The sequence below is a fragment of the Sorex fumeus genome, unplaced genomic scaffold (assembly GCF_029834395.1).
Source record: "Sorex fumeus unplaced genomic scaffold, SorFum_2.1 ptg000006l, whole genome shotgun sequence".
In the NCBI taxonomy this organism is placed as follows: Eukaryota; Metazoa; Chordata; class Mammalia; order Eulipotyphla; family Soricidae; genus Sorex; species Sorex fumeus.
In genome coordinates this window covers 57,489,012-57,501,625 of record NW_026606063.1, presented here as the reverse complement: position 1 = coordinate 57,501,625, position 12,614 = coordinate 57,489,012, and the positions used below count along the sequence as shown (strand labels likewise).

The following is a 12,614-nucleotide window of genomic DNA, read 5'->3' as shown; positions in this document are numbered from 1 at the left end:
CCCTCCTGCCTCCCACCATATTCATTTTCTTTAAAAAGATGTATGAACCACATGACTTTATTTTCTGGAAACTTTTGTCAGGCATGAACCAATACCTATAAGGAACTGATGCAGTTTATCTTGTTCAGAACTTGAACAAGAATCTAGCTGGCCAAAAAAGGCTCTGCACTAGAGAAGACCTATGCTAACAATGGTCCCCAGAGCCTGTCAGGAGTGATCCCTGAGTGCAAAGCTAGGTGTAAGCCCTAAGCACTCCAGGATGTGACCAAAGGAAAAATCAAAAAGAGAAAGTCAAGTCCTGCAATAACAGGATCAAAACTAGTTGGCAGCTTCCCAGGATTTAGGTGCACCTAAAAAAACAAAAACAAAAACAAAACAAAACCAAAAAACTGGTTGGCAGCAAGTCCAAGTCAATGAAGGTCAAGAGGCAATAGACCTGTGGGTTATTTTGTCTGCAAATTCATCTTTCTACAAGAATACCCCCAAGAGACACTGCCTTAGGACCTGAGTGGTGAATTGGTTCTGGCTTCTCAATTATCATCAACCCTAAAACCTATGCTCATAAATGCAATTAAAAAATTTACAAAGACTTGCTCCCTTCCGCCCTCCTCCCTCTGGAAAGAAAGATGGCGGCCACATGGGAGCCTTGTGGACAGCAGGTATGAGCCGGGAGTGTGGGGGCAACTAAAACCTCATGGGAAGGGGGGCGTTCCGGTCCGTCCTTCACGCCCTACCGAGGTCACCAGTTGCCCCCCACGAGCGGCTCTCCAGCACAGCCACGGCCCCAGAAGCACAAGGACTTAATGCAGAACCCAGCAGCTTGGAGCAGAAAAGTGAAAGGACTATGCATTGACCCAGGCCATCAAGTCTGCCGGAGGGGAAAGGGTGTTGCCCCATTCGCCCTCTCCTCTCTGGAAAGAAAGATGGCGGCCACATGGGAGCCTTGTGGACAGCAGGTATGAGCCGGGGGAGTGGGGGCGACTAAAACCTCATGGGTCGGGGGGCGTTCCGGTCCGTCCTTCACGCCCTACCGAGGTCACAAGTCGCCCCCCGCGAGCGGCTCTCCAGCACGGCCATGGCCCCAGAAGCACAAGGACTTAATGCAGAACCCAGCAGCTTGGAGCAGAAAAGTGAACGGACTATGCGTTGATCCAGCCCATCAAGTCTGCCGGAGGGGAAAGGGTGTTGCCCCATTCGCCCTCTCCTCTCTGGAAAGAAAGATGGCGGCCACATGGGAGCCTTGTGGACAGCAGGTATGAGCCGGGAGTGTGGGGGCGACTAAAACCTCATGGGAAGGGGGGCGTTTCGCTCCGCCCTTCACGCCCTATCGAGGCCACCAGTTGCCCCCCACGAGCGGCTCTCCAGCACGGCCACGACTCCAGAACACAGAAACCAATTTCTTAACTATCTGACTTTCAGTAGAAATACTTCCAGGGTCAATAGGTAAAATAGCAGAAATCCAAAACCAACATTTAATTCTTGAACCCAGCTGTAGAAAGCAAATCACTTCACAATGCTTTTTCAGCATGTCTGATTTGGGGGGGGGGGGGGGTAAACTCTAAATAATAGTGGTGAGTCTTTTATTGAAACAATCTAATCAAAGCGGATAGAGTGTTAACTAGAATTCATCTGCCTCACAGGGACGGGGAGGGGTGGGGGGTGGGGTTTTATTGGGGTTCTTCATGGGAAAAAAATAAGTATTGGTAAAGGGAAATGTGTTTGATATTTGCATGACTGAGACATAAACCTGAAAGCTTTGTAACCTTTCCCACAGTGATTCAATAAAAAAAAAAAAAAAAATTTACAAAGACTTTTCTATCTCGTAATGTCCTCTGAGCCTGTCCTGATACTCCTATCCCTACAGTGTACTAACACCATGGTCTCACTCAGCGGGTTCCAATACTAAGTGGTGAAATATAGAACTTCACATACTAAGAGGCAGATCCTCTAAAATTCAAGTCATAAAATAATCTGGAAGTTGGAATTTGGCCATTCATCTCTAAACCTTGTGTCCTACTTTCAAATGTACTTTTCCCTTTGTTCCCTTTATTGGAAGGAATGGAAATACAGGATGTTCAAAAGGGTGAGGGGGGGGGGCGCCCCTCCACCCGCAGAAAGGGAGGATTACAGGACCAATCTCATAGCACTTGGCATCAGTAGAAGACGAAAGGCTCACCACAGTATTTTAGCTTTTTATTTTTTTTTGTCTCTTCACTGAATGGTTATAAGAATAAACATAAAAATATCAACTGGAAAGTTGAAGCAATTCAACTACAACTTGAAGCAATTTAACATTATTTTATTTTTGCTCGTGTGAGAATAGAACCATTGTAACGGATCCATAACCCACCCAATCCAAGTGGTGGGGCTAAGAACGGAGAAAAGGTCTTTTGAGTGTCCTTTTCTGAAAGCAGTACGGTTTCTTCCTTAGGTTACCCAAATGCATTAATTAAGGCTTTTTGCTCTTTCTACATTTTCAGCCAGGGGTACCATCTTTGATAATACATATTCCTGTTCTGCTATGTGATAGCTAGGAAGATCCCCTTTTAAAACATTTCAAGGAATATGGTGGAAAAGTATGGAATAACTCTACAGTAGATTTCAACCTTCTATCTTCAGTCTATTCTTCCAAGATGAAGAGGAATCAAACGTCTTATAGCTCCCCATTTTGACATTCTTCAAGTTATACAACCCAACCCAGAAAGTTTTCCAGAGAAAGCACATTAAGATTTACATAAACGTTTTTCCTTTGCTCCACATAAGAAGCCAACACCTGCAGCAGCCCCAGCAGCACTGTGCAGGCTACTCATCTGTCGGGAATAAGAGCTTTCTTCTGCCTCACTCAAGCGATTCCTTGAAGCCCCACGAAATCTCACATTTCACTGTTTTCGGTTCTTACGTTATTGCTGTACTATCTATACAGTCAAAAACTCTCTGATCCTAGATGCTTTTCAGATTTCATACCTTCCTCACTTTTCCTAAACGATTCCTGAATGTCACAAAGTAAGTTACACAGCAGCCAATGCCAAGACTGTAATGAGCTATATTCTGTGTCAATCTCTGCTGTTCTCCAGAAGGACATACATCTCCATTCATGACAACTGCCCTTGCAGCTTCACCCGTAGTGCCCAATCTGCCTCACCTAATACTTCTGCATGTTAAATGCTCATCCTGGTGGCCACTCACTCTGGCAGGAGAGGTTGCTAAGTGGATCAGAGGAACCTCAGGAGCAGATGACCTGGTTTGGCCATCCTTTAGAACGCACAATAACACAACTCCAGCCATGGCATGCTGTGGGTCCTTCCTCCAGCAGTCACATCTGGGTTGCCTCAACTATCACCTGAGCTGGGGGAAAAGAAAAGAAGCCTACTCTGCAGCAGATATTCTAAGCCATGTGCCAAACTGCCTTTGCACATAGCATCAAGGGGTTTGGTAAGGAGAGGCTCAGGGCCCATCTTCAGCTTCACTTCTCCAGGATCTCTACCACCAGGACTCAGGCTGGTGCCAAGGGCACAGTAGTATCACTGACAGTAATTTTCCCATTCCTAAGCAAGAACACAAAGTGCCGCACAGACTCAAGATACTGCAGCATGGTCTTTGTTGACTCAATGCCCAAGCTTTCTGGCGATAAGGGGACACTGAATCAACAGTTCTTAGGAGCTGAAAGCAAAGCCTTAGCCAAAATTTTCTTCACCACAGGACTTATTAGCACGTTCTTTAAGTCACTTCATTTGCTTCTCCATCCTCTTCAACTTCTCCCCCTTTGCCCACTCTTCAGAGGCTCTAGACGAAGTACTCAAAGCACGATAAAAAGAAAATGGGGCCAGTTTCATCTCCTGTGATCGCTGTTTCCCATGTGTGCAGTGGCCAAAGAGACTGAAGGATGAGAGTTTACTTCTCTGTACCTGATGGTGGATCTGAAATTAGAAGCTCCTGGGCCTCATCAGGCTACTCAGTATCTGATGTGGTTCCTAAGTAGTAGTTGCTGGTACACAGTCTCTGATAGCATCTAAGTGAAGGCAACAGTGATATCGAAACAAAACCTCTGGGCATGGAACAACCAACAGGTCTGGATAATCCTGGTCCGAAGCACAGGGCTCTCAGTCTTAACTCCTGCCGCCCCCAGCCCAGTGGGACATCTCTCCCAACTTGGCACAGGAACAGCACAGTTTTCCAAAAGGAACTCCTTTACGAAGTGCAGCGAGCAGGCTAACACAGCCATTGGTCCAATCACAGCAAATGCTGGGAAAGAGTGCCTGATCCATGCCTCTGATCTGCTGAAGAACCTGTGGAACTGACCTAGAGATGCTGGAGGATACCGCTCCCCTAGCCTCTTGCCTACTGGTTTCATAAAACCCTGAGGCACAACCCTTGAGACAGTGGTAGGAAGAAGAAATGACTGTCTTCAGACAAGTGGACAGCTCAACAGGACAGCACATGTCCAGGGCTCACTGTGCAACATCCATCACCAACCGGCAAAGAAGGGCAAATCACACGGCATCTTCAGGGTGCTGGAGGCAGGCGCTATGGCAGAAGCAGCAAAACAGTCAAACTTCCCAGGCCAATATCCAGACATTTTGCCCCAATCCCACTCCTGAGAATTTATTCCAAATTCATTTTCAACAGGGCAAAAAAACTAAATGCACTGAATATCTGTTCTAGCAACTGGTGGTTAAAAAACATGGACCCTGAAGTGAAGAGCCCAGCCTCCATTCTCCCCCCCCCCCGCCCCTGGGGTGGGGGAGTCACACCCAGCAGTGCTCAGGGGACCACATGTTCTTCCACTATTTTTTAGGGAAAGTGACTTATACTTTCTGAGTCATCTTTTCCTCATATGTAAACTATAGATAACGGCACATAATTTCCAGGGTTGTGAGATTAAGTAAACAATCTGCATACAACATTTGAACTATATTATATATTCACCTACCAAAATTAGCTCTTATGAGAATGTGGGGTGGGGGAAGTGGAAAAGGTGAGTTGTTCTGGACAGCAGCATCGAGGGGAAGTCTTAATGACTGCTCTAACATTATCTTTTGAAGGTCTTCATTGTTCTAGGTATTGAGAACACTATGACGTTGAAGCCCTGCAGTTTGGAAAGAAGCTTAAGTCTTTTCACCAAGGTTTTCCTGCTTTGCTAAGGTATTACCCTCAGAAAATTCCTAAGCTTCTAAGACTGTAATAAAGGAGAAAAGATGGGGAAGAATCGGGGAGAAAAGGTGGCAAAAGGATGAAGATAAAGGACAAAGGAGAGATCACTTGAGGCTGGGACTGACAACCGGACCCTTTAGAACTGCAGCCCATTTGCTCACCCCGTCAGAGGTAGCACATGGGAATGTTTCCTCTCTCTGAAGGAACACACCTGGGAAGAGGCCCATTCCCAGGACTGCTGCAGGGCTGCAGCTGGGCACATAGCTGAGGGGTCATCTTCCCAGTCTGACACAGTCATGGTGTGCGAGTAGGAGAGACAGGAGTGACTATAGGCAAGAATGCATTCTCAGGACTGATGGGGGCACAATGACCTGTGCCTAACTTTCCAGCTAGGAGGAGTAACAAAAGTACAGTTCCATAAAGGAAATACACAGAAACAGCCAAGTGCTTGTACTCACCTTATGGAGTGAATACTTTTTTTAAACAGAGTTCAAAATTGAAACCCAGATCTCTTACACGTAAAACATGTGCATTAGTACTGGGACACCTCACAGGCCTATAAACTTTTTATTTTAAATTCATCTAAAGCTGAAGAGATATAGTTCAACAGCTATGTGCCACTGGAATAAGACTTTATATGCAAAAGGCCTGGGTTTAATCCCCAGCAACTCATGGTCCTCAGGAGCACCACCAGGAGTGACTCCTTAGCACCATGCTAGGAGTAGCCTTGGGCACTGCCAGGTGTAACCTGAATTCAAGAATAACAAGTAAAATAATAATAATAAAAAAATTTAATTCTAGGGGCTGGAGCAATAGTACAGCATTGCACGAGGCTGACCCAGATTCAATCCCCGGCAGCCCTTGTGGTCCCCCGAGCAATGGCAGGAGTAATTCCTGAGTGAAAATCCAGGAGTAATTCCCGAGTATTGCCAGGTATTACCACACCCCCACCCCCCAAAAAAATTCTATCCATAAACATAGTCTGTAACCTAAAATAAAAATAAATTATCTTTCAACTTAAAATACCTGTGGGATATCCACTGGCATATGTAAAATATTACTTTATATAGGGGATGCATCAGAATTAAACAATTTAACTTATTAAAAGGAATGCTTTATACTAATCCATCTCATTTGATTCTAAAAGGTAGTGGACAAAACTGAAACCCATTTTTATTGATAAAAGAAAAGAATAAAGATAATCTTAGAAAACTAGAAACACAACTGACACTTCTGTGAGGTCCTACATTATTAAACAGTAATAATATAAAGCTATCAAAGAAACATAAATGTCAAGGATACAGAATAGGTTCACATGTGTATAGTATTGAAGAATGTGAAAGAACTGAACCTGGAAGGAATGGAAGATCAATAAATTTAGAGCCTTATTTCACAAAAATAAACCACAAGTGGATGAAAACCTAAAGGTAACCAAACAAAAGCATTGTAAGAAAAAACAAAAACAATTTCAGTACAAAATGATAATAAAATTTTGCAGATGGATGGTGGTATGGTTGTACAACAGGCTTAATAAACTGGAAACCTAAAAAAATAGGTTATAATCATAAATCGTATGTATGTGTATTTTATCACAATTTTTTTGAAAAAGGTAATATTCTTGCATTGGGAATAGTATTCTCAAGTCATAAAAAATCTTGGCGCCATTATTTTTCAATTTTTCCCTATGAGAACTTTAAATACCTAATGAATTAAAAACAAAAACACGAAAACCCACCCACCCAAAATAGGGCCAGACACACAGAACAGTGAGTAAAGCACTTGCTTTGCACATTGCTGACCCGGGTTTAATCCGAGTTGCCTCAAGCACCACCAGGAGTGATTCCTAGGAACAGAGCCAGGAGAGAATTTTAATTGAAAAGTCCTTCATTGGAAGTAAAAACACAGAAAGGGGCTGGAGAGATAGCACGGTGGGTGGGGTATTTGCCTTGTATGCAGCAGATCTATGTTCAATCCCCAGAACCACACATGGTCCCTCGAGCCCCAACAAGAGTGATCCCTGAACAGAGAGCCAAGAGTAAGACCTAAGCACTGCCAGGTATGGCTAAAAACAACAAGAAAACAAACAAACAAACAAAAAAACAAGGGGAAAAAAGATATACAATTGACTGAAATAAAATATATACAACTTTTATAAGGTTAAATCTGAATATATAAAAAGCTGCTATTAAATACAGAATGACAAGAAGCAATTCATAAAAACACAAAACTTCCTAAGCAACTGGCAAAATGAGGATGTAAACAATTTAAATTTTTTTTACCTATAAAATTAGTGTATTCAAAATACTGATTTCCACACTTGACAAAGATGTATGACAGTAGGTGTAGCCACTGATTTTTTTATTAAAAAGAGAAGCATACTCTATTTTTTTTTGGTTTTTGGGTCACACCTGGTGGGTGATGTTCAGGGGTTACTCCTGGCTCTGTATCCAAGAATCAGTCCTGATAAGCTTGAGTGACCACATGGGATGCTGAGGATTGAACCTGGGACAGCTGCATGCAAGGCAAATGCCCTACCGCCGTAGTACTGCTCTGGTCCTGTTGTCACTACTTATTGGCAAAAGCTTTTAAAGGGCAGCTAGTCAGCAGAGAGTTAGATGTCAGATGCATGCTCACTTACAGGTATCCAGGCATCAGAAGAGCACCCAGAGATACGGAAGAATCCCGAGCGAAAAGTATTCACCACACCATCAAAAAACAAAACACAATCTACTCTTACTGATTTCATTTTCATTTTTTTCATTTCATCATCCTGTTAATCTTCGATTGCCTCGAGCAGGCCCCAGTAACGTCTCTTTCATCCTAGCCCTGAGATTATTTTCACGGCTCTTTAGGAGAATGAGACCCATCATTGTTACTGGTATTTGGCATATTTGGTACGCCACGGGGAGTTTGCCAGACTCTGCCCTGTGGGCAGGCTACATTCGATAGCCTGCAAGTTTGTCCAAAGTAGGAATGAGATAATAAGATGTCATAAAAAAAGATAATAAGATGTCATTAAAAAAAGATAATAAGATGTCATAAAAAAAGTCTTCGGCAGCCGAAGACTCTTACTGATGGTGATGAAATATACTTTCCTACATCCACTATGGGCTGGAGCAAAAGCACAGCGGGTAGGGCGTTTGCCTTGCACACGGCTGACCTGGGTTCGATTCCTCTGTCCCTCTCAGAGAGCCCGGCAACCTACTGAGAGTATCCTGCCCGCACAGCAGAGCCTGACAAGCTCCCCGTGGCTATTCGATATGTCAAAAATAGTAACAACACTTAGTGTTCCTGGAACGAGCAGATGCCACTGGGCTACACTAGCACATGACTGGGAAGAATGGAGATGTTAGTGGTGCCTGCTCGAGCAAATCGATGAACAATGGGACAACAGTGCTACAGTGCTACATCCACTACATCATCCTATAAAACTACTAGACAGGGCCTGGAGAGATAGCAAAGCGGATAGGGCGTTTGCCTTGCATGTGGCCGACCTGGGTTCGATTCCCAGCATCCCATATGGTCCCCTGAGCACTGCCAGGAGTAACTCCTGAGTGCAGAGCCAGGAGTAATCCCTGTGCATCACCAGGTGTGACCCAAAAAGCAAAAATAAAAAAATACTAGACAGTCGCAGGGAAGAAACAGAATAGATTTCTATGTGACCAACAAATAAAAACCTACATAATTTATAAAGCTAATTTGAAAAGCAGCCCATATTCTTTGAGTTCACTTGTCCAAGACGTGTGTGTGTGGGAGTACTACTGGTAAAGCACAAGCCTTGCACGTGTGAGGCCTTGCATTCAATCTAATGCTCCCCGCAATGCTACTGGGTGTGTCCCCAGCACAACAAAATGTGTTTTGTAGAGAAAAAATCTAGAAGAATGCATCTCAAGCTATTAACAGTGATTATCATCTCTAGGAGCAGCAGCATAGGAAATTCTCAATTTCAAAATGACATTCCTATGTTTGAATTATTTAAAATAATTTACCCTTTTTAAAAGAAAAAAAACAAGGAATAAGAAATCAAATGTCAGAAATACTTCTAGGATTAGGGAGATAATTCTAAGACTGGAGTACATGCTTTGCATGCAGAATCCTGGGTTCCAACCCTGGTACCACATGCCCCCTGCCTCACCCATCTAACAAACAAAAATACCTCCACCTTTCTGCAAAAAGGTGAAGAAGGGCCAGAGCAAAAGTACAGTGGATAGGGTGATGCCTTGCCTGCAGCTGACCTGGGTTTGATATTCCCAGCACCCCATATGGTCCCCTGAGCCCACCAGGAGTGATCCCTGAGCACAGAGCCAGGAATAAGTCCTGGGCAACACTGGGTATGGCTCCACAAACAAACCAAAAAAAAAAAGAGGAAGAGGCTGAGAGATTTCTAGGACAATTGGGAACCTTGAGGGGCCAACAGTACATGGCCTCCAGGTTTTCAGTCTAGGAGGAAATGAAGGTTCATCAGTCATGGAACATCACTTGATCCCTACAAAGGCCAGCTCTGGGTTAAACAATGGATGGATACTGAAGGAAAACAGGCCTCAGTGGGTAGGGCAGTTGCCTTGCATGTAGCCGACCAGAGTTTGGTCCCTGACACTCCATAAGGTATCCCAAGCACTGCCAGAAGTGATTCCTAAGTACAGAGCAAGGAATAAGCCCTGACCACTGCTAGGTGTGCCGCACCACAAAAAAAAAAAAAAAAAAAAAAAAAAAAGAGTTGACTTACTATTTTCTTCCCCCCCTTTAATTTCTAATTTTCAGGTGGTTCAGACTATTACTTAAGAACACAAATTTTTTTTAAAGGACTAGAAACTAGATCAACTAGGAGAAACTGATAATTTCCTAGATAACAGCTATAAAAAAAACTTAGCTGTAACCTAAAGCAAGTGAATGCCAAGATCTGGAAAGACACCATTTAGGAAAGCTGTTGGTTAACAAAGTTATTGCCCAAATAGCCTCACCTATAACCTCTGACTAATGAAATAGAGAATGGAAGAGAAAACAGTGAAGAAGAAAGATAAAAACATTAAATGACCGGACACTATTCTTACTCTACTAGAACATACTTATTTATCCCCACAACAATTCCAGGAGTACAAGAGAACAGGAGACTTGAAGAGGTCCATATTTTGCTCAGTTACAAAACTAGACCTGAAGCTTAAATCTGAATCTGGCCTACCTGCAAATTCAGAGGACTGGAAGGCCCTGCCATCAGTTTACCAGCTGACTGGCCCTACCCTGCCAACATGACGCTCATGTCCTTAGTCTTCCCAGTCAGACTTACCTGTGAGTTGGAAGGCAGTACCTGGGAGGCAGACTCCTCTGACAAGGCTGTTCCTGAGCCCATGGGGCTCAGTGTGGTGATTCTGCTTGGCTGGCCACGGAGCGTCAGAGTGATGGTAGTAGGGACCTTCAGGCCTGAGAGAAAAAGGCTTTTTGTTTTGTCACTGTCCCCACTTTCCCTTCCTGAAGTTACTTCCCCACAGACCCTCCTCCCCAGATGGGTCATCTATGCCCTATCGGTCCATCTGAAAGGCAACAGGAAACATCCTGTGTCTTTCAACCTCTCTGGGGGATGGGCCCACACAGCTGAACCTGAGGGTCAATGCCAGGACCCTGCAAAGATGGGTTCAACATCCACCTTGCCCATGTGAGACAGGAAGATACTGAGAGAAGATCCCGTATCTGGGAGTCCCCACGGTTCTCATGAGAGACTCACCTGATGCTTGATTAGAGATCTGAGCCAGGCCAGGGAGGCTGCTTGCCAACTTAGCGAGGCCCCCATTGGTCAGCAGCTGGTGGATGGCTGTGGGCTTCCCACCAGGAGTGGCACCCAAGGAGGAGAGAGTGGTGGCCACAGGAATGGTACGAACAATGGTGCTGGTGCCCGTGGTGATGGCACCCAGGCTCTGCATGGGGGTGGGCAACTTCACACTGGTGGCCTGTGGGACACACAAGCCCAGGTGATCAGAAGCTGTTGCCAACAGCAACATTCGAGTGTGGAGGGCCCATTGCATATCATTAAAGGCTATCATGTTCTGAGTGCCTATAAGCAAGGTTCTCTTCCAGGCATTTTTTCACATGCCACCTTAATCCTTGGGGGGGAAAAAAAAACCTTCTGAGGGAGATACTATTATTATCCTCATTTTAACAGACACAGACAAAAAGACACAGAGTCCAAGACATTTCCCAAGTTCACACAGTAAGTAATGGAGCCTTAAACTTTGGTAGTTCCCGAGTCAGGTGTCAGAAGGCTGTGCTTGCCCTTGACTCAAGAGCCCATCCCCCTGAGCAAACCAACTAAGCTAGAGGAGGCCTCCTCCTCACACCTGCCCAGTCCCCAGGGAAGGTAGATGTGCACCTGTGAGGTGGGCCCTGGAGAGGGATTTGTTGGGAGGCCGGAGGTCTTACTGCTGATATCCTGCAAGCTGAAGCTGAGGCCTTGGAGGAGGCTGCTGGCTGATGTGGCCCCTAGGCGAGAGGATACATACAACAGGCTTCAGTGTGGGCTCAGGTAGTCACCTCTCCAGGCACAGCCATGCTCGCCCATCCTCAACAAGTGAAACACAATGGCTTCCCAAGACAGTTCCAGTGCTGCCTGAAAAATGTTGGGAAGGAAGGGTAGCCCTGGCATGTTTATAGAGTGTCCATGAAAAGAAAAGTCACACAGTAGACACACTGCCCTGGAGTCATTCTGTCAATACCAATGGGCTATAACGAAACTACCCATTCTCCTTTTGGTAGGTTTTGGAAAACCAAAAAGAGCCTAAATACCATTTTTTAAAAAAAATTAAATCTAAATTCCCTTTCTTTTGCAGAGAAGAGGAACAAGTTTAAAGCCCAAAGAATTCCAAATCCCTGGCTTACACTTAGCCTTACAAAGAGAAAGATCCTCTTAGAAGAGAAGGGTCTCTGCTGGCTGCACACAACTAACCTTTCACTGTTGGATGGGTATGAAGGAAGGAAGGAGACCAGCCCAGGCAAGAAAATGTCCCATTCTGCTAATGTTCACCATAGCACCATTTCTGGTTTTCATTCATTTTGGTATCTTTAAAACCCCCCAACTGAAACCTAATACATTCACCTCCCACCATCTACTTCTCTCTGTCATCACCCTCCAGCAGCGGCCCCGAAGACTGCTGGGAAGGGGCTGCTGGGCTCCCTGATACCTGGGAGGGAGCTGCCAGGAGAGGTGGCCACCAGGCGGCTCTGGAGTGTGTGCAGGGTGCTAGGCGCTGTACTGCTGGAGACCACTGAAGAGGCTGGGTTGAGTGACACGCCCCCTTCTGAAGCACTCGACCTTGAACAAAAACAAGGAGTTCATTATCCAAAGACAGAGAGCAGCAGACATCAGTAATGCGGGGAGGGGCCAGAGCAGGCCAAGGCTTAGCAATGGAGCCAAGGCAAGGGCCACCAGGTGCTTCCCCTCATCTTCTGAATTAGACCTCTAGTCTTTCTCAAAG

General features: G+C 45.0%; 1 protein-coding gene across 3 annotated transcripts in view; it reads right to left on the bottom strand.

Annotated features, from left to right (window-relative positions):
- Positions 1-2,139: 2,139 nt before the first annotated feature.
- Positions 2,140-12,614, bottom strand: part of KANSL3 (KAT8 regulatory NSL complex subunit 3) — a 39,850-nt gene continuing 29,375 nt past the window's right edge. For 2 of the 3 annotated variants that reach the window (XM_056126836.1, XM_056126844.1), the window contains 5 exons: positions 12,321-12,451; positions 11,513-11,622; positions 10,871-11,093; positions 10,436-10,569; positions 2,140-4,524 (listed from right to left, as the gene is read on the bottom strand). In XM_056126836.1, coding sequence (XP_055982811.1) covers positions 4,504-4,524; positions 10,436-10,569; positions 10,871-11,093; positions 11,513-11,622; positions 12,321-12,451 — 619 coding nt within the window. In that variant the 3' untranslated portion in view covers positions 2,140-4,503. Of the gene's footprint in view, positions 4,525-10,435; positions 10,570-10,870; positions 11,094-11,512; positions 11,623-12,320; positions 12,452-12,614 lie in introns of those variants that run through there. The other variant, XM_056126853.1, reaches the window with a different exon arrangement.